Here is a 22,418-nt window from a genome sequence, read left to right as displayed (position 1 = left end):
GTCATGATCTCAGGGTCCTGGGATCGAGCCCCACATTGGGGTTTCCCCCTCCCCCTCTGCCTGCTTCTCTGCCTACTTGTGATCTCTGCCTGTCAAATAAATAAATAAATTCTTTAAAAAAAAAATCGAAGTTTTCTTATGTATACCTATGACTAAGCTATTATGAAAAAAAGCTATTGATTTTTTTTTGGGGAGGTCTGGTAATTAGTGACAGCATCAAATTTTCTCATTTAAATGATATCAATAAAAAACAGATTTGTATCTTGCTCTCCCATGTTAATACTAATTATTAAATTTTTTTTTCACTTTTTTTTCCTCACATTTGCTTAGACTATCCTGACAATGGTAAATAATAACAGTAATGGTAGTTAAATTTTCATTGTTGTCAATTGTTTTCATTTTAACCGAAGTGGTTTTGTTGTTTCCCCATTAGGAAAAGTAAATTTTTAAGTTTGCTTTAAGTTGTAGTATTTTATTCAAAATTTAGTTTCTATTTCTGTTTTCTAGTTTCCTTATAAATGGTAAAACAATAAAACACAGCTACTGAATTTGACTGAATGCCTTATCTGTATCTTTTGAGTGACATTTCAGTATCTATTGATATGATCATAAATCAATTTGCTTTAGAATATTTGACTTTGAATTATATTGATAAATTTCCTGATGTTGAATCATCACCCTTATATTCTCAGAACATATCCAACTTGGTCATAAAATATAATATTTTCATACCTTGTTGGAGTGTATTTGCTAAGATTTAGCCTTTGTTGTTGGTTGTCTTTGCCTCTGGAGTCATTTAGTGAGATTGGCCTATAGTTTTCTCTTCTTGTATTAATGTCATGGTGGCTTAACACAGTGAATTGAGAAGCATTCACTTTTTTCTTTGGTTTGGAAAAACACGAGTAAGACCAAAATAGTTTGTTCTTAATAGGTAAGATAAAAGAGCTATAAGCAAGTATCACTGAGGTGACTTTTAAAATATTAGTAGATATTTTGGAATGTCTGGGTGGCTATTCTTCAAATATTTTTTTCTTCTTTATCATCACATTTTCATTCCTAATCCTATTTTTAGCCTTTTTACTTTAATCAGACTCTTGAGGATATTTTTTGGTTTTATAAAAAGCTGAGGTCTTTTATACTTTATTTATATTTTATTTATTTTAATTTCATCAATTCTCTTTTTTTCAATTTGCTTTTATTTCAATATTTTATGTCTTAATGTGGGTGCTTGCTTACTTCCTATATTTTTATCTTTTGTCTTTAGTTATATTTTTTTTCCAGCTTTCTTTTTTCCTAACTTATTTTTATTTATTTTGTTTTCCTTTTTAAAAAATTTCTCAATATCAATGCAAATTATTTTATTTTATTTTTCTCCTGGGTCCACTTTGTTTTAATCATGTCTTAGAGTTCTGAGACTGAGATAACTGATCTCCAGGCTCCTGCCTGATACCTAAGGAAGAAATCTGCTCTGCTGGTATCCCCTTAGAACTCAGGACCCTGCTTTTATGAAGCTGCCTCCCAACCTCAGAATATATCTATCACAAAGGACAGATTGGAATTGGAAATAAAGGAAGATATCTTCCCCAAATCCCTCTCCTTTCCATTTAAAATGGAAGTATAATATACAATAGGCAAGTTGTAAATAAAACCTGAAAATTATTGAGACATAAAATAAGTTTGCAGTAAGTAGAAATACATACATGTTTAAAAATAGAGCTGTCTTAAGATCTATAAATTGCACTACTAGGTATTTACCCCAAAGATACAAATGTAGTGATCTGAAGGGGCACATGCACCCCAATGTTTATAGCAGCAATGTCTACAATAGCCAAACTATGGAAAGTACCTAAATGATCATCGACAGATGAATCAATAAAGAAGATGTGAGATAGTCTCTTTAATAAATGGTGCAGGGAAAATTGGACAGCTGTGTGTAGAAGAATGAAACTCAACCATTCTCTTACACCATACACAAAGATAAACTCGAAACAGATAAAAGACCTCAACGTGAGGGAGGAATCCATCAGAATCCTAGAGGAGAACATAGGCAGTAACTTCTTTAACATCAGCCACAGCAACTTCTTTCAAGATATGTCTCCAAAGGCAAAGAAAACAAAAGTGAAAATGAACTTTTGGGACTTCATCGAGATCAAAAGTCTGTATAGCCAAGGAAACAGTCAACAAAACAAAGAGGCAACCCATGGAATGGGAGAAGATATTCACAAATGACACTACAGACAAAGGGCTGATATCCAAGATCATAAAGAGCTCCTCAAACTCAACACACACACAAAACAGGCAGTCATGTCAAAAAATGGGCAGAAGACATGAACAGACACTTCTCCAAAGAAGACATACAAATGACTAACAGACACATGAAAAAATGTTCATCATCACTAGCCATCAGGGAGATTCAAATCAAAACCACATTGAGATACCACCTTACACCAGTTAGAATGGCCAAAATTAACAGGACAGGAAACAACAAGTGTTGGAGAAGATGTGGAGAAAGGAGAGCCCTCTTATACTATTGGTGGGAATGCAAGTTGGTGCAGCCACTTTGGAAAACAATGTGGAGATTCCTTAAGAAATTAAAAATAGAGCTACCCTATGACCCTGCAATTGCACTATTGGGTATTTACCCCAAAGATAGAGATGTAGTGAAAAGAAGGGCCATCTGTAACCCCGTGTTCATAGCAGTAATGGCCACAGTCACCAAACTGTGGAAAGAACCAAGATGCCCTTCAATGGATGAATGGATAAAGAATATGTGGAGTATGGGATGCCTGGGTGGCTCAGTTGGTTAAGCAACTGCCTTCGGCTCAGGTCATGATCCCGGCGCCCTGGGATCGAGTCCCACATCGGTCTCCTTGCTCAGCGGGGAGCCTGCTTCTCCCTCAGCCTCTGCCTGCCATTCTGTCTGCCTGTGCTCATTCTCTCTCTCTCTGACAAATAAATAAAATCTTAAAAAAAAAAAAAAAGAATATGTGGAGTATTATGCCTCCATCAGAAAGGATGAATACTCAACTTTTGTATCAACATGGATGGGACTGGAAGAGATTATGCTGAGTGAAATAAACCAAGCAGAGAGAGTCAATTATCATATGGTCTAGGTTATTTGTGGAGCAGAAGGAATAAGATGGAGGACATGGGGAGATGGAGAGGAGAAGGGAGTTGGGGGAAATTGGGAGGGGGAGACAAACCATGAGAGATTGTGGACTCTGAGGAACTAACTGAGGGTTCTGGGAGGGAGAGGGGTGGGAGGTTGGGTGAGCCTGGTGGTAGGTAATATGGAGGGCACATATTGCATGAAGCACTGGATGTGGTGCATAAACAATGAATTCTGGAACACTGAAAAGAAATTTAAAAAATGAATAAAAATTTTAAAAAATGAAACCATAACAGCTTTTAAAATAAAAGGCATGAATTAATATAATTTTAAACTTTTAAAAATGGCTATAGTAAAAGAAAGCAGAAAGTAATAAACTTGGCTCCTTAAAATTGAAAAAACTTCTTTATGCCAAAAATGTGTTAAACAAAATCAAAAGACAAATGGGTTTTACAAATGCATATAGCATATTTTCATTATCCATTCTGTTGATATACATTTGAGTTGCTTCCATTTTTTTTGCTATTATGAATAATGTGCTATGAACATTCTTACATAGGTTTTTATAGATATATGTTTTCATTTGTCTTGGGTATGTTCTGGGAGTAGAATTGCTGGGTTGTACAGTAACTCTGTTGAACATTTTGAGCAATTGCCAAACTGTTTTCCAAATTCATTACACCATTTTAGAATCCCAACAACAGTGTAGGAAGTATTGCTACATGCTACAACAAGGATGAACTCTAAAAACACTATATTAGGGAGGGGGTTGGGAGAGGGGGGTGGGGTTATGGATATTGGGGAGGGTATGTACTATGGTGAGTGCTGTGAAGTGTGTAAACCTGGCAATTCGCAGACCTGTACCCCTGGGGATAAAAATATATGTTTATAAAAAATAAAAAAAAATTATAAAAACACTATATTAAGTGAAAAAAGCCAGTCACAAAAGACCATATATTATATCATTCCGTTTATATTAAATGTTCAGAATAGGTAAATCCATGGAAATAGAAAACAGATTATTGGTTTCCAGGGGCTGGGGCAAGGGAATATTGAAGACTGAAAGCTAATGGAGAGAGGTTTCTTCTTAGGATGATGAAAATGTCTGAAATTAGACAGTGATAATAGTTTCAGTGAACTGTGCATTTTAAAATGGCATAGGGCTATCTGGGTGGCTCAGTCAGTTAAGTGTCTGACTTTAGGTCGGGTCATGATTTCAGAGTCCTAGGACAGAGCTCCTTGTTCAGCTCCCTGCTCAGTGAGGAGTCTGTTTCTCCCTCTCTTTCTCCCTCTGCCTCTATCCCCACTCACGTTCTCTCTTGCTCTCTCTCTCAAATAAATAAAATCTTTAAAAATAAATAAATAGGTCCATGTTATTGTAAGTAAATTATGTCTCAAAAAAACTATTATTTAAAAAAAAAAAGACAAATGGGGAACAGAGAGAATTCTTTTTTTTTTTTTAAAGATTTTATTTATTTGAGAGAGAGAGAGAGAGCATGAAAGGGGCGAGAGGCAGAGGGAGAAGCCCGCTCCCTGATGAGCAGAGGGCCTGATGTGGGACCCGATCCCAGGACTCCAGGATCATGACCTGAGCTGAAGGCAGTTGCCCAACCAACTGAGCCACCCAGGTGCCCAGAGAGAATTCTTTTTATCACAACACACATGATAGCGAAAATTTTTCCTCATTACGAGGAACTCATTCAGAAACATAGAGCCAGAGTAAACAATCTGAGAGGTGCCTGGGTGGCTCAGTCTGTTAAGCATCTGCCTTCAGCTCAGGTCATGATCTCTGGATCCTGGGATCGAGCCCTGCGTTAGGCTCCCTGCCCAGCAGGAAGGCGTCTTCGCCCTCTCCCTCTGATGCTCACCTGCTTGTGTTTTCTCTCTCTCTCTCTCAAGTGAATAAATAAAATATTAAAAAAAGAATAAATAATCAGAGTAGCATTATACTAGCAAACGTTTAACAGCTTATCAGAGGGGATCAACAGGGGCCTGGTGAGGGAAGACCTTTGTTTGCAAGGTTGGTTGATTTTTTTAAAGTTCTATTTATTTAAGTAATCTCTACACCCCACATATGGCTCAAACCCAGTACCCTGAGATGGAGATTGGCTCATACTCCTCCGACTGAGCCAGACAGATGCCTTTAGCGTTAAATTAATTTTGATGTAGTAAATATTCCTACGATGGCTACTTTCAAGCTTTTGTTAACAACATTGGATCCAGCACATGTTGCATTCAAGTGCAAATGGTCATGAAATATAAGTAAGAAATTTACAGAAATACAAATGGCATTGCTGAATCACACTTATAAATAAAGGAAGGCAAATTAAAACAGTGGTGAGATCATTTTTAAAAATCCCTTGCGGTTAAAAAGTTTTGAGAAAGGCCCTCTCATAGTCTTATATTTTGGTGGGAACATAAATTGTTTGAAGGACAGTTTAGCAAAATCTTTTAAAGTTAAACATGAGGGGCGCCTGGGTGGCTCAGTGGGTTAAAGCCTCTGCCTTCGGCTCAGGCCATGATCCCAGGGTCCTGGGATCGAGCCCCACATCGGGCTCTATGCTGAGCAGAGAGCCTGCTTCCCTTCCTCTCTCTCTGCCTGCCTCTCTGCCTAATTGTGATCTCTGTCTGTCAAATAAATAAATAAAATCTTTAAAGTTAAACATGAACAAGTCATTTGACCTAATAATTACACTGATAAAATAACTGTCCTGCTGACTACTTTCTAGGGAAACAGAAATTCTATATGCTCTTGGGGGAATATAAGATGTAAACATTTTGTCTTTTACCAAAAAGAATATAAATCCTCTAACAAAGTGGAAAAAAAAGGAAACATGGTTCACATAAAGTTATCGGTAATAATACAGGCCATGATGAAAAGCATGGACTTTTTATGAAATATCAGATATTTGTTTAATGTAGGAACAAGAAGGAAAAAAGTGAAAAATAATAACATAAAAATGATCTATCAGAAATTAATGCTGAACAATGGCAATAGTCATTTTTCTAAAAAATGGGAAGAAAATATCTAATCTACTTACTTGATGTAAAAAAATCCTGTTTATAATTAACATATGGGTAAGAAGCGAAGGAGCAATTATAATGGGGTGATTTTCAAAATAGTAACAGAGGGATTAGATTTATTAGGATCCCTATTGCTTGGAGAACGGTAACACATGCCTCGGTCAGCACAACTCACAAATGTAGTGCAATCCATTCCACTAATATTTATTAGTCTACTAACACAGCAGGTGAAAATCACAGCACCCAATAACTCTGAGGGACATAAAGATGAATGAGACATAATCCTTTGCTATAACTCAGCCTTGTACCATTCTTTGATTTTTTTAATAAAAAGTTTTTTTTTTCCTCTCCTTACTCCATCCATTCTTACCTTTCAAAACAATAAATTTGAGGGTAAAGACTATACTTGTTTTGTATTCCCCACAGCATCTGATATGATGACATTCCATCAATTCGCGTGTGGCATTCAATCGATATTTGTTGACAATGCTGTTACACTGACAACAATTTGAAAAAAATAGAATATTTTATAAGAATGCCACATTTGAACATACTCTGGAACTGTCATAACTTCCACAGTGACATGTTGTGTCTTTGTTTTTCTACTTGCCTACACATACCCTATCCTCGAGCATCCTGGCTGAAATGAAAACCAGTGTGCAACCTGATGAGGGTTCTCTCTTCTCAGTGGAGGATTTTGTTATTGATTTCTTTTTCCTTGCCACAGAGACAAAACTTCAGTCATTCATCTAAAATGAGGCAGGTTATCTCTGTTGATATGTCTTTCAGTTAGCATTCTGTGAGGGGGACATGGAAAATATATGTCCAGACTGTGTTCTGAATAAGAAGCAAGTACGGGCGAAAAGAGAGACAAATTTTAAGTGGCTACCATGCAACCAAATGGCACTCTAACCTTCTGATGAGGCAAAGGGATGAAGTTAAGTCTGATAATTTAGATAACTGATTTTCTTATATTTAACTTTTTAAAAAAATATTTTATTTATTTATTTGACAGACAGAGAGAGAGAGGTCACAAGTAGGCCGAGGCAGGCAGAGAGAGAGGGGGAAGCAGGCTCCCGGCCAAGCAGAGAGCCTGACGCGAGACTCGATCCCAGGACCCCGAGACTATGACCTGAACCGAAGGCAGAGGCTTAACCCACTGAGCCACCCAGGTGCCCTATATTTAACTTTCTATTGAAGCAGAAACTGGTATCTAACCCATCTTCCCAAGTGGCCTGGTTTGTTTAGGTAGTGTTTTAATAATGTGGTAAGACTTGATCAATGACTCATAATTTTATACTAGATCTATTATTCTTAATAAGACAGTTACTTTTTCAGTCTCTGCTAATAAAATCAGTAATCACTTTCTTTCAAGGTTAGATTTTGCTTTAAGTACAGCGTGACCAAATCTGTATTTGAGACCTATTTGTGGGGTTCAGAGTAACATAAAAGTTAAGAGCACAGCTCTGCCACTAAGCAGCCATTCCTCATACTGGTTATTTACCTTCCTTAATCCTCAGTGCTCTCATCTATAAAATGGGGATGATCATAATAGATGTCCTTTGTGCTCTTTTGAGAATTAAATGAGGTATATTATATGAACAATTATCTTCATTGCAAGAGTGAAATACCTGCTAACTCCGATTGGCCATTTTATAATGAACTGTAATGAAGGAGACACACAATTAAACTGCACTTGAATCAGTAGCAGTAAGTCATAACTGATTTTCCCTATTCTCAGTTAATAGGTTCTGACTGGAATAAAAACACTGAAGAAGGAGAGGACAATCTAGTCAACTCCTTTATTAGCTGATGAAGAAAGTGAAATGCAGGGAGGTGGAATGACTTGTTGGAGGTCATACAGCTGGTTGTGACACATTTTGGACCTGGATCTGGCTCTGTTCTCCAGGATTGGACCTCCCCATCGTACAGCACTAGTAGTTCAAAACTGCCAACGTCAGTTTCATCACCTAGACAGTGAGGTAAAGACTAACAGTATCTATCTGAGTTTGCGGAGATAAATTAATTACAGCTTGCAGATGTTAAAGAGTTGATAAGATGCAGCACCCCACTCCACTCTGGAGAAGAAAGGGTGAAAAAAAAAGAGGTGTTGTTCTTTCTGTATCTAAGAATGCTTTGAGAAACACTTCTTTTCAATCTTACCAAGTAGCACATTTGGGATATAATCATTTCTAAGTTTGTTCTTACAAAAGCTGCTTCTCTGGAAATAGGCTTTTGTCAAGGGGATTTTTTTTTTTATCAAGTTATAATTAGACTTCGCTTAATACACCCATAAATTTGCATCCCTTTGTGTATTGCACAGGTGTTCTGATACTCTCTTATTCCAACAGGCCAAGTGTTGAACAACCAAGAAAGCTTTTAGATGTTGGCAGAGAGGCACCTCCAGTCCTTTGATTTTCAGGATGGGAAATTGTGTAAGTCTCTAATTACCATAACATGTGGGAGAGATGGCTGTTGAGGCTTTCCATTTTCCTTTTGCCACACTGATTTAGACTAACATTCAGTAGCTCAAAATCCGGGATCCTAAACATGCACTTTCCCTGTAAGTATTTGTTTCTTACAACAAGTAATGGAGGGGAGAGGTAAAATGGAGGCAGGAAGCAGGCGACACATGGCAAAAGGGTTTTATAATCCACAGACAAAAAGAGCTCTGAAAGACATAATTTTTCAACGTTCTGTTTTTAAAGTTTACACAGGAAATCAAACTTAAAATGCGGTGGATATGGCTACCTCAGGAAAAATCAACTCCACCATGGTTAAGATAGCAACGCTGACAGATACTTAGGGGACACAAGCAGCAGGGCAGCCAGAGTGACATCCCTGCAGGAAAGCCCCCTTGGGTGGTAGCTGTCAGCAAGGTGTGTGTTAAGCCACCTACCTGGAGACTGACAGGGATACACTCCAACAAGCAGGATTATCAACCACTCACTCTGATGACAGCTTTTCTTTCTCTAGAGCTTAAAGTCTCAGGGGCAGAAAGAGTCGCACTTTAACAATTTCAAGTTGATTTAATACACAGGAACCAAAGAAGATGAGATTCAAAAATACCCTTGGCCCCTTTGGAATGGCAAAGAGAATTACAAAATGTCATCCTGGAGACTGAATCATTAGGTGCAATATTTAGATTTGCCCTCTGGAAAAGACTGGATGTTCCCTGACAGATGTTCAGTCATGGATGCAAATTGAAATGGGCAGTAAAATGCTGACTTTCAAAGAATCCTATGAACTTGACAAGGTACTAGTTATGTTCTTAAGTTGCCAAGAACAGCAGAGTCAGGAAAGAGTTAATTCTCTCCCTGTGGATCCCTTACTCAGGACCAACATGCTTGTCTTAGAACAAGGGAATTAAAAAACACCTAGATCTGTCTATTGTTTAGTCCACAGGAAAAAAAACGTTAATTTAAAATAGATTAATAGGTGAGCTTTTGCGAGATATTCTTTGCTCTGAAATTTTGAAATTTCAGAAATGAATAGGAAGCCCAGTTCTTAGTAATCCCTATAATGCGCTCTAGTTATAAAAATGAAGACTCAAATAGCCCTTTGGGAATTATGGTTCACATTAAGTGCCTCCAGTATTTTGAGACATGAGCCATACTACTGATATTGGATGTGTAGAATTCCCTTTGTAGCTCACATTCATATTCATGTTCAGGGCTTATAACACCATCATACAGCCAAACTGGGATCATGACCTGATTATCTAAGACTGCTTACCCTTACCTTTGGATTTATCTTTTATTTCTCAAGGGTAAGGGATACGATAAAGCCAGGGAAGGCATAAGGAATGTTCAGTATTGTAGAAAGCATGTATATGCTGGATACACTGGATAATCTTAATGTAATATAGGAACACATGAAGTCAGGCTTTGTTTACAAACTATAACTAATTTTCAGAAATACTCTCTTTCTCTACTTTTCCTCATTATTCCCATATTTTATCTTTGTTTCACAAATGCATCAATTATGATAGGAATCCCAGAACTGATTTGCCAAGTCTTTTAATCATAGGCAAAGGACATGAGAGCATTGAAATGATCAGTTTAATTATTTTGACTAATCCATTCTACATTAATTGATATGCTTTCTAAAAATGCTCCTTATATGGTTTCATATTTTTCTCTAAGGAATTGTTTAATCTGTCTGATTTAACAAAATGATATCTCTAAGAGTGTCTGTCAGTCTTTTCAGGTTTATTCTTACCAAACATGTGAAATATCACTTGCATCTCCCCTCTGTATGAGTGGGAATTCCTATTAACTGATCGTGTGGTTCCTTATCAAAGTTGAGTACTTTTCATTACACTTAAAGTATTGAAGGGTCATTGTTTGCTAAAAGTACAGAGGGGGGAAAAGCAAGTATCAATCATCTGACTCACTGAGAAAAATCAAAACAAAATAAACCCTAACTGATAAATGCATAGTATAATTGTGAGCACTATTTATTTTTTTATTAAATTGCAATGCAGAAAAAGGAGAAGTAGCTCTTGCTTTAAGTTATTCTGTGTAGTTTAGGCCTCAGTGGCCATAGGTTACTCTTCCTGTCTGGGAATGTCTACCACAAATGAACATATTTCCCTCAAAGTGCCATATGACACTTAATCCTTGTCTTTCTAGGATGGGATTGCTGCTGGTATTAGGGGCATTTGTCGCTTTACTCCTGCATCCATAGTCCTCTGGCTGTCTTCTGCACAGCTCAGCTAGCATAAGCTAAGAGAATGTAAATTTAAGTAAATTCAATTGTATTGGGGTGAGTGGGTGGTTTTAATGTACTTTTAGAACATGAATAAGCAGCTCTTGAAAATGCCACTCCATTGTTTCCTCTAACAATATCAACCAGATGGAAATAGAAAACAAATTTTATATATTATATATCCTAAACATTCCAACCATAATTTGAAATTAGCTTCTTTAAATTAATTCTCTGAAATTAATGTAACTAATAAAAACCTCAGGCCATTTTGAAAGGGAGTGGACTAAATGAGTGGTCTCTAAACTTTTTAGACTATGGCCCATATGCTATTATTTATTTAAAACTGTTATTGGTGTATTAACACTAATATAACAAGGACATCATAAAGCATGAAAATAGAAATTAAAAACTAAGGCAAAAAAAACCCCCCAGATATTTTCTTCCAGTACCACAATGGAGCGTACAAATACCACTCGGGGAACTACTGCAGTGTATTTTGTGAAAGGCTTGTTTTGTGAGAAAAAGGAGCTCTTTGGCTTAATGCTGGGTCATTATAGGACTTCTCAGAGTTTTCACTGTGCTACGGATGTAGGAAAGACATTAAGGTTCAAAGCCAGTGGCCAAGAAAGAATTCTTGAGAGGTCTTGGATGTAAAAAGGTGGTTTTATTAAAACACGGGGACAGGACCAGTGGACAGAAAGAGCTGCGTTGGGGTCACAAGGAGTGGCCCATTATAAACTTTCAAGACGAGAGGGGGTTAAGACTAGTTCAGTCTCTAAGAAATTTTGGAAGCAAGGTTTCCAGGACTTTGAAGGGCTAGCTATTTCGGGAAAAGGTAATTTATTACTGTTTAATAAAACCTTAGTCATTAGACCCTTCAGATGTATATTGGTGGGTCATATCATATGCTTGGGGGATGATTGCCAATACGTATCTTGGGGAGTTGAGATAAAGGAAGTTTCCAAAGGAATTTCTATGTGTTAAAGTAAACTTACAGGATCCTGGGTATCAGGCTAAGATTGCCTTTTGCCCTTAGCCAAGTATTAACATTGAGGCAGCTGAGTTCCTAGAGGAATGTCCCTCTGCCTGTTTCAAGGACTTGTCAAGGGGCTGTAAGTTGTAAGGAAATTTAATTTTTCTTTTGTCTTTGTTTCCCACATCACTATGTATACTTGAATTCCTAAAAGGAGAGCAGAGTACTATATAATATTTTTTTAAAAAGCTGAAGTCCGAGAGACCTGGATTCCAGATTTACCCACTACTCTCAAACTATTTCACTTTTGACTGATTATTTAAATTCTCTGATCTTCAGTTTCCCGATCTAACTTAGCTGAGGGCCTGGCACAGAGTAAGCACTCAGTAGAGGTGAGTTACTTTCAACACACTCTTTTTGTAGGCCACCTTATGGCACCAGTATGCTCTGGAACACACTTTCGGAAATGTTCCAGATTAGACTATTCATTCACTGATAATGTTTTATTAGTTTATTTTTTCAGTTTGACAAATACTTACTGACTAGCTCCTTATAGTCATAGTTATAGTAGTAGGTTCAGGGTAATAGCTTAGATGAATATTCTGAAGAACTTTGAAATCATTTTCAATTCAGCCAAAACATGAGAGCCTCCTATATGCCAGGCAATGTGTGCCTCTCCACAGATATGGTGATGGCCAAGGCAGATGTGATAGCTACCTTCACAGAGCTGACTGTCTGAGGGAAGGACTGAGGCAATAAATGGCCAACATTTAAAAGATAAATACAAAAAAAAAGATGAATACAAAATAGTGTGAGCTGCCAGAGGGTGGATAAGGTGGGGCAGCAGGATCAGGTGGGGTCTTCCCATGTCAGGTTTGCACTTTGCTTTAAGCAGTCTGTAGCTCATACTAAGAGACACAGGAAGCCATTTTCAAGCACACAGTCATGAAATGACTAAATACTGGAAAAGACAAAGTGAGCGTGTCAGTGGAAATAAACAAAGAACCCCTTGAACCGAGTAACCGCTAATCATTGTATGGAATGGTAGGCAATTTACGTCACACACAGGCATCTCCATCCCTATTTATCTCATTCCTAGTAATCAATAAATTCCATTGCCTCTTCATAAAATGTTGACTTTATAGTCTTTCATGTAGCATAAATTTATCCAGACTCTAATCAATTTTCCATTTCTGTGAAGAATTTTTTAATGTGCGACAAATGCGTTTGTGTTCTCCAGTGCTGGCAGGTGCATCACATTAGCGCAGCTCTTAAACTGACCAAGCATAACCTGCTAGGTGTGGTAGCATCTGACGGTATTCATTTGATATGAAAAAATGGACTCTATGTGGAAGGTCCTGGACTGACAGACCTGCAAAGTTCAATTCTCTGGTGAGCAATGGGATAAACTGCAGAGGTTTCCATTTCCACAAATGTCTATAAAATCAATTTGCCATAAATACATTCAGGAGAGACAGTTCTACTCCTGTGCATAGTCTATCCATTTTAAAGACATTTTTAATAGGCAGAAAATGCTCGTGTGGGGAGGAAAAATTCTGTGAGGTTGCTAAACAATGACAAAGGGCTGGAATGAACAAAAGGAACATTTGGCTTTTCCAGTTTAGTGTCCTACTGACAGTGTTCCAGAGGCAAACAGTTAGTATGAGTTTGATAGTGAATATTCTTTGTTCTTTGTTTAAAAGCAGACAATAATAGCTGCATGCCTTCCTAGGAATTGAGATTTGGAAATGTACAAACTAATTTGATTTTTCATTTAGTGTGATTATTAGAAATTGACTCGTGGGTACTTTTAATATAAGAGGTAAATGTTTCATAAGTAAGATATAAAATTTGCTTTCTTATTATTTTTCTAATTTGCAAAAATGTCGTTTTCATTTTGCTGCTTACTTTGATGTTTCTTTTACAATATTGGAACAACATTCATACCACACTTTCACTGGCTTGCAAAATATATTTTATAAAGTTGTAATTTATTAAATCTTCTAGACTGAAAGAAGAGAAATAAGATACAAGAAATCCTATACTTTTCCCTCTCTTTGAGAAGGAACCTAAGGGCTTATGAATAAAATCAGAAATATTTGAGGAAACCTAGCAGGATATAAAATTCAAGGAAACCTTGGCACTGACTATATCAGTAAGTATTAGGTTTAGCTACATGTAACAGATAATGAATAACAAAATAACAGAGGTTAAAGAAAAACAGATTAGTTCTCCTTCATTAACAAAAAGTGTGATGTTGGACAATCTCTGAATGGTAAGGTGGTTCTGCAGTTATCTGGGACTTAATTAAGCTTTTCCATCTTTTTGCTTCACATCCTTGCATGTATTTTCTATTCTCAAAGTTGCTTTATGACCCAAGATGACTTCTGGAATTCGAGTCATCTCATACACAATCTAGTCTTACAATGAACCTAAAAAAGAGCAAGGGTGGGCACCGTGCTACTCTTCAGGAGTCTTCCCAGAGGTCAGTACAATTCTCCAACACCCATCGTAATTGAGTCCCATGGCTGCACTCTGTTTTAAGGGAAGCTGGGACATTTTAGCTGGGCACATTACTGCCCCCAATACACTCAGGGATGTATTAATAAAAAAGGAGAGAATATATTGGCCAAGCAACTGGCAGAGTCTGCCAGAGCTAATATAATTCCCCAAGACAAAATACCTTACTATCTTGTTTTAATAGTGGTTTGTGTGTGTGTGTGTGTGTGTGTGTGCATAAATATAACTAAATCCAACACCACTCATTGGTAGGAAGCATAATGTTAGAGAAATGACAGAAGTAACTATAGATACCTAATGAAAGGCTTTGACCAGAAAATCTTTCCCAGATACACACACACACACACACACACACACACACACACAACACACACACACAGCTCATTTGCTTATGAACACAAAGTACCGGCAATAATTATTGGAACAATAACTGTAACTTTGCTCTGCAGGGACTGCTGCTTGCACAAATGGAAAAAAAAAGGTGTTAATTCAATGCAGTGGGTTGGATTGCAGGAGTCCATCAAAGCTGTTTTTCAAGAACATTTCAGTGTACAATAATACATATATTTATTTTAAGTGCTCCTTTTTTAGATGTGCCAATCTAACTTTTTTTCTTTACAGATGCTGATATAGAAAAAAAGGTGAAAGGCAGGGGGTGTGAACCTTCCCACTGAGCTAAAGGAGAGGCAATTCCCTCAGTTCTCAAGGAAGAAAAAATGCAGGACACTCAAAGGTTGCCTTCGACACAGGGTGAGAGGAATCACTTTCCTGAGTTATTGTATGGCCACAATCACGCCTGTCTCCTTGCCCCCTTCTGGGATCAGGTCTGATCTTTCAACATTTCTTTGTAACCAGGAGCTGGAAAATAGAGAATTTAAACATGGAGAGAAATGAGGGATATTGAGATGGGTTGAACAGCAGGGTAATCAAACAGCTGTTGAGTCGGAGAGAGAAAGCTGGATCATATCAGAGTGGATGCTATCAAAAGAGTTACGAGCTTACATGACAGAAAATTACATGTACTTGAAATATGCCATTACAAAATGCCAGCCTGACATTAAGCTGCTTTATAGAGGTAGCATGTCCTTAAATAGCCTGGTGATTATCTGTATCCCTGGAGCGCTGCTTTCCTACCTGACTTTGTAATACCCTGGCTTGTCTCTAATCACTGCAAAGAGTGTTACCAAGTTAGAAAAATTCTTAAAAGGAAATTAATTTTGATTTCCTTTGACATCCTAGAGAGTTTTCTTTCTAGCTAGGTTGGAGATCCAGCCTTCTTTCCCACAATGATGAGATGCAGGATGTCGCAGTTCTCTCTGAGGGTCAGAATCCTGGCTCGAGTGCTCTTAAAAAAACAAAAGCCTTTTCTTTGTGTCCAGTGATACATTAAGGAATTTATATGAATCATCTCATCTAATTCTCATGAATTCTGTAAGTCGGGTTCTATTATCAAACTCTGAACCTGCAGCATAGAGAAACCAAGTGACTTGCCCAAGGTCACTCTGAACACTGCTCAGCACGGGGACTGGGGATTTTAACCCAACCGAGCTGATTCTAGGCTCTTAGTCTGCATGTTTCACTACTTTCTTCAAAAGCTATGTTCCATTGACAGGCGCAGGCTGGGAGGATAAGGTAAATTAAGACAAATTTTAGAAAGGACACAGGCATTGAGAGAAAAAATAAAGTGTCCCCCATTTGTCTTTAAAATGATGTGGTTAAGGAAACAAGAAGCTTATGCCTGCATAGGAGGCAACAGGAAGTGTGAATGAAGAGCACAAATGTGGAAAGCAAAGCACTTTACAATGGAAGGCAGCTGCGAATTTTCCATTTGCAGTGTTTGTTTGTTTTGGCTCCTGTCATCACTGCCATGATTGCCCTGGGATGAATTTCCCAGTGGAAACATCAACAAGGTAGGAAACGTCATAATTATATTTCTTATTATCCCCCAAAGAATATATTATTATGGTAGATATGGCTATGATCTGAAAGAAAAGTGCTATGTAGCAAATACAACTGCTGTTAAAACTAGGTGATTTTTCACCCTCTGGTATTAACAAAATGGTAAAGATGAAAAAAGGAGTTTTTGGATATTATTCCCTGCCTTTTCTCACATGTATTTGTAACTGGGCAACAACTATGCTTATCGGTTTGCTCTACGCTTTTCTCTACTGAATAGCTACATATTCAGTAATGTTCTGGAGAATCTCCTGGAGGTGACTGGTAGCAGTGAATGGTCCAAGAAACGATATGGGGCACTACCTCACACTAGCTGGGGGAGTAAAGAAAGCCTTGATTCTTGCTGGATGCAAAGATTGCTCCTGAAGGGAGCGGACACTTTGAGTGGGCATTTTGTGACTGCTAATGGAATGTTGATATGCTAAACTATACTTCCTCGATCCCCAGCTTCTCTGGAGCTTTTGCTTGCCTGAGATGCCTGCAAATACTAGCCCTTTTGCTAGTTTTATATGGCAATAGAGAAGTGTAGGAAAATTAAGGTCCCGTAGGGCAACCCTCAACCAAAAGGAACCATGAATCAATGGTTAAATGCTTCTCTCTTTTGTTTGGCAGGCAATTTTTAGAATCGTTCTATACATTTCTTCATAAGATCAGAAAATTTTGTCATTTTAGACAGTTCCTCATAAGATCTCAGTAGAATGAAGCACAGCTGTTCACGCTTCAACCCCATAAGACACCTATGTATTGACTTTCTCCCCTTTCCTGTTTTAGTCCCTCCAAGTCCTCACTACACTCCTGTTTCTTGAGATCGTTTCCAAAATAAACTACTTCAATGCAATTCTTTATCCAGGTTCTGCTTTGATGGCGGATCTGGGTTAAGACAATGCAACATCGCCAAAGGAGCGATATTTATGGGCTGAAAGATAATGTGCGTGTATGGGGAGGGGGGTGCTTGTTTGGGGATGGTACTGGCATTTCACATGGCTTTCTCTCCTTTCCCAGATCCCTAAGTAGTGGAATCCTGGTCCACAGCCCTCTTCTCTTTATCTACACTTTCTCCTTAGACAATCTCCAGTTCTATAGTGTTACCCACCACCTCTACTTTGATGACTTTCCAAATTTTATCTTTAGTTGTGACATCTCCCATGAGCTTGAGTATCATTTACCTGTTTGCCTTCATAACTTCTCCATTTGGATATCTTAACAGGCATATTTCCCTTCATCTGTACACAATGGAACTCTTGTTTACCTCCCAATAATGCCCCATAAAAACCCTGTTATGCTCCTAATCCTCTTCATGGTGTCACAATCTACCCATAGTCCAAACAAATAAAATAAAAAAACCTAGATGTACTTGACTCAGCCTGTCCCACACACTTCCCAGAAAGTTCTGTCAGTTCTATCTCCAGAACAGATCTCAAGTTTATCCACTTATTTCCATCTCCACCGGCCATCACCCTGGTCTTAAGCAAAATTATCTTTTGTCAGGGTAACTGACAAAGCCTTCTAAAATTGATATACTGCAGTCAGAATGGTTTAAACAAATACATATATACCACTTGCCTCTTTAAAACTGTCCAATGGCTTCTTAGGGTACTGAGAAATCAAAGTTTAAGACCTTCCCATGTGCCTAAGATCCTTTATGATGTAGGCCCTGCTCATGAAAGATATGGTTTTCTCCCTTGTTCCCTTTTGCTCTGCTAGAATAGCACCTTTCATTCTTCAAAAAAAAAAAAAAAGCCTAGGTTCTAGCTCCTTCAGAGTCTTTCATTTTTCTGAAACTTCTGCTTGAATACTTGTTCTCCTGGTTTCATATGTCATATTTCTTATTTAGGCATTAGCACTAATCTCTACTCTTCTGGAGTCATTCATGTTATGAACGCCTGTCACCCTATACTCCTTATACTCCTGTTTATTTCCTTCATAATTCTTTCCATAAACTCTATTCTGTGTCTTGAGCCATTGTTACTTTCTTTTGATCTTCTCAGAAGGCAAGTTCCATTAGGGTAAGAATCTCAAATTGCTCTGGCACTTTTGTGGAATATACTAATGGAAGAGTTATTTTGAGGAATTCCTCTGGATGGGTGCATGTAGGAATTTCTTCTTGTCTACAATGAAAGGTAAATTTTGTCTAATATTTCCTGTCTCAGGAAATCTATAAATCTCTGCCTCTCTGGAGCCGTAATATGACCAAGAGATGGGAGTAAACAATTTTTTGTAAATATGGGAAGACATTCTTATAAATCTTCATTTCTTGGGGCGCCTGGGTGGTTCAGTTAAGTGTCTGAATCTTAATCTCAGTTCCGGTCTTGATCTCAGGGTCATGGGTTCAAGCCCCTCATTAAAAAACAAAAACAAAAACAAAAACAAAAACAACTTCATTTCTTATTTCATGTGATCAGTCTAATTTTCAACTAGGAAGAAAAACTGATGATTCATCCTTAGTAATCAAATTTTTTGTGATCAACTGCATTTTTCAATAGCTTTTACCTCAATAGAATGAATGGTTTTGTTTTTATCGGAACGGATAAAACTTCAATCCCATCTGGTGTATGATGCCTTTTTTATGATAAAAGTGGCTTGGCTACCTTCTAATATAAACGTGCCATACAGATAATGAAACTCATAGTATTTCTTAACTTCTCCTCCCCCAGCTACATAGAAATGCATTGTCTCAATTCCCTTAAAGATATATATGCCAAAAATTTCAATACCTTTTAGTCACAAATTCTTCTTTATTCTAGTTTCAATTTTCATGCCTGTTAAATCAGGGTGTGGCACTCCAGCTTTTTGATGAGTCGGCACAGGTTAGATCTCTTTGTTTCATTTTGTGCCTGGGACACAGTGACCTGTGCTCACTTTGATAACCTTGTGCTAGAATTTCATAATAAATACCACCAGCACCAGAAAAAACTTTGTTTTTAAAATTTAACTTAATTTTGAAAAATTTTTATGGTGAGGGGCACCTGGGTGGCTCAGTCAGTTGGGCGTCTGACTCTAGATTTTGGCTCAGATCATGATTTCAGGGTTGTGAGACAGAGCCCCTCCTTGGCTTCCCTGCTCAGAAGGGAGTCTGCTTGAGATTCTCTCTCTCCCTCTCCATCTGCCCCTCCCCCTCCAAATAAATAAATAAATCTTTAAAAAATTAAAAATAATTTATGGTGAAAATAAAAATGAAACAAGCCCAACCCTGAGTTGATAAAATAGTAATACTAAATACCTTTAATTATTTCCAGAAATATTTATAGGCATATTTATTTCTATATATCAAAGCTAACATTGCATTCTTAGGCAAGTTGCTTCTTAAACAAACTTATTTTACAGCATCTTGTACCTTTTTGTAATTTAGGATTTCCACATACTGGATTTTCCTAAGGAGAGGCACATGGATATTATTTGTGATTTTATTTCTTGCTATCTACTAAATGTGTCATGGGTTTTGTTATCTTTAAACAAAGAAGAAACTGGTCTACAACACACAGATATGTTAATATTATTTCCTCAGTTTGCCAAAATGAGAGAAAATATTTTGAATTTATGTTTTGCATCTGATTTTGCTTGTTACTCTCTAAGCATCAGAATGACTTTGAGATTTTTAGAATACGGAGATTTTCTGAAGTCTAACCTCAGGGTAAACACATTACCTCCTTTGAATTTCATAAGGGCTGTGAGAATTACCTGCTCAGTGATCAGTCTCACTAGTAAGTCTTCTCTCGCTTGATTTGAAAAGAACCAAGGAAAGGATTCAACCTATTTGATCAGTCACGGGCTGTCCTTGCTTCCTTCGCGTGACTTCTCTACTCCTCACCTCCTTTTCCCGGTGCACCATGCTTTCTCATCACATGATCTTACCGTCCGTGCAGAGGAATCCAGACCTCCCATATGGGCAGAGGCAGATGACATCTGTCTTGGATTTAGGAACACAGGTGGCACCGTCCCCACACGGGCTGTTTTCACAGGTAGCAAACTGGCACATCTTGCCTGCGTATAGCCTCGGACACTCACAAAACCAGTTTCCATGATCACTAAGAAGGAAAAAGGAAAGATAAAACCAATCAGAAAACAACTGATCTTTTATACACAGGCACACACACACACACACACACACACACACACACACACACACAAATAAAATGAAAATTGCAGCTTGTCTTCTCCCTTTCTCTCTCTGTTTTTCAACTTTAAAGTATTTCTCGCTGTGTACTTCACATTGAAAGCAGACTAGCAGCTTTATAGTTTGCCTGAGGCCATGAATTCTATTTTAAGCCATCTATTTTTATTTTTGATTTATCTCACCTTTATTTCACACTAGGTGCCTTTTTAGGACTTCATTAAATATGTGTGGCGCTGCCTCAGTAAAGTGCTTCAAATGTCGATTAGAAGAAAACATCTTAGGTGTAACACTCAGGAGAATTTCAAGCTGGGGATAAACTTCCTCTGCTGAGGACAAAGTCCTCCAAGAGCCACCTTTGAGGTAACTTGGCAAGAAAAGCACGGTGGGGAGCCAAAATAACTCAATACCTCCCTGGCTTCAAGTATGGCTTGGTGGCCCCAGGCTGAGAGCGTCTGTGGGAGAGGAGCTGAAACTATGCCCACCTGCTCACAAGCCTCCTCCGGAGGGGAAGGGGACTGGGAATCTGGTGTTTCTGCTTTCCCTGCATCTATCCCATCCTTTTAAAGTAAAGGTAACCCCAGCCTGCCTTTGTAGACTCATTCCTCCACCATTCCCAGTGCCCACTAACCTAGTAGCTGCTGGGGGGTTTGCCCATTCAGAGGGGAGAGCCTGGCAGAGGATAGATGACCAGTGCCTAGCGGTGCAAAGGCTCTGGGGCAGATAGATGGTCGATGATATTATTTGGTTACTAGATCTAACCATTACTCTGCAGTTATATGAGCCAGTGGATCTTAACCCCCTTTTTTTAATCTTCAAGCCAGTTTGAATGGGGGTTTTGTCACCTGCAGTTAAATGAATTCTATTTAATATTAATGCCCTTCCCTTCCCCTGTCTTCCCCTTTTTTGCTTTAGTCCACACACCTTGCCACATATGAATATTCAGGGTTTTTTCCTTCTGCTTACATCTAATCTTCTAAACATGACTGTTAACGCTTAAGGACAGGTGTCAGGACCGTCCCCCAGGTTAGGATGTCAGCGTCTTTGGTTTCACGACTCAGCCTCCCAATCTATTTGCAGATCTTGCCCATACCCCGGAATGTTCTTCTTGTCCTTCATATTCTTCTGGTCTCTTCATACCCTATTTCCATCTTTTAACCCCCTTAGTCCAAAATAAATTTACTTTCAGGAAAGTATCATACTAGTGAATACTCAATTTTGAAATATGAAGAGGTTCCCTTTCCAAAAATGTACATACTTTCCTATTAATTCTCTATATTAATGGGATGAAGCACTCTCGAGAGAATTTATATGTCAGAGAGCAGGTACATCTAGCTTTGGTGGGTAAGGCTTTGAGACCCTTGGATTTTATTGACACGTAAGGTGCTGAATGTGAGTGACCAGTAATTTACTCGTTTTATAACTTTCATGGCAACTCGCATAGCATTTTACACTTAGCAGACAGAGAATCTCACAGGTTTTGAGAGATGGGGGAAAAAAAAAACAAGGATCAATGTCACTAAGATGGTTATAAAGTGCTCTAAACAAACTCTTTTGTTATGGGGCTTACAAACCAGAATTTCAAGGACCCTTGACCTAACGCTGTTTCTTCTTGCCTGAGAACAGTGGTAAAAGCATAGCCAGACCACCTGGCAGGGACAGAGAGATACCTTCTGGTGTGACTTAAAGTGTTAGGTAGGAACTTAATGTTGTTTGGGGCCACGGATAAATCCCATGTAATTTCACCTCCATTCACTTAACTTGGAATTGGAAGTTCAGTATTAAGCACCTGTATTCTGGGATGAAGTCCTGGAGTATAACACTCTTGAAGCTGCATTCTGGAAGGGCCAAATTCATCTTTTTATAGTAAAGGAGAATGCCACATATATGAAAGTCAAACGAATCTAAATATTGATTGATTTAAGTGCTTGAATCATATAGACCTAACCAGATTTGAAATGCAGGAAAGATGCTTTTCTGTTATAAACTGGGGAAAGCACTAATTTTAATCATAT

General features: G+C 38.1%; 1 protein-coding gene across 1 annotated transcript in view; it reads right to left on the bottom strand.

Annotated features, from left to right (window-relative positions):
• EYS (eyes shut homolog) overlaps positions 1–22,418 on the bottom strand; it is a 1,828,849-nt gene that overhangs the window by 101,758 nt on the left and 1,704,673 nt on the right. The window contains 1 exon segment of the mRNA XM_047734324.1: positions 20,145–20,317. Within this exon segment, the coding sequence (XP_047590280.1) occupies positions 20,145–20,317 (173 nt within the window).

This window comes from Lutra lutra, chromosome 6, assembly GCF_902655055.1.
Source record: "Lutra lutra chromosome 6, mLutLut1.2, whole genome shotgun sequence".
Classification (NCBI taxonomy): domain Eukaryota; kingdom Metazoa; phylum Chordata; class Mammalia; order Carnivora; family Mustelidae; genus Lutra; species Lutra lutra.
The sequence above is the reverse complement of the archived record's forward strand: the minus strand, read 5'-3'. Positions and strand labels throughout refer to the sequence as shown.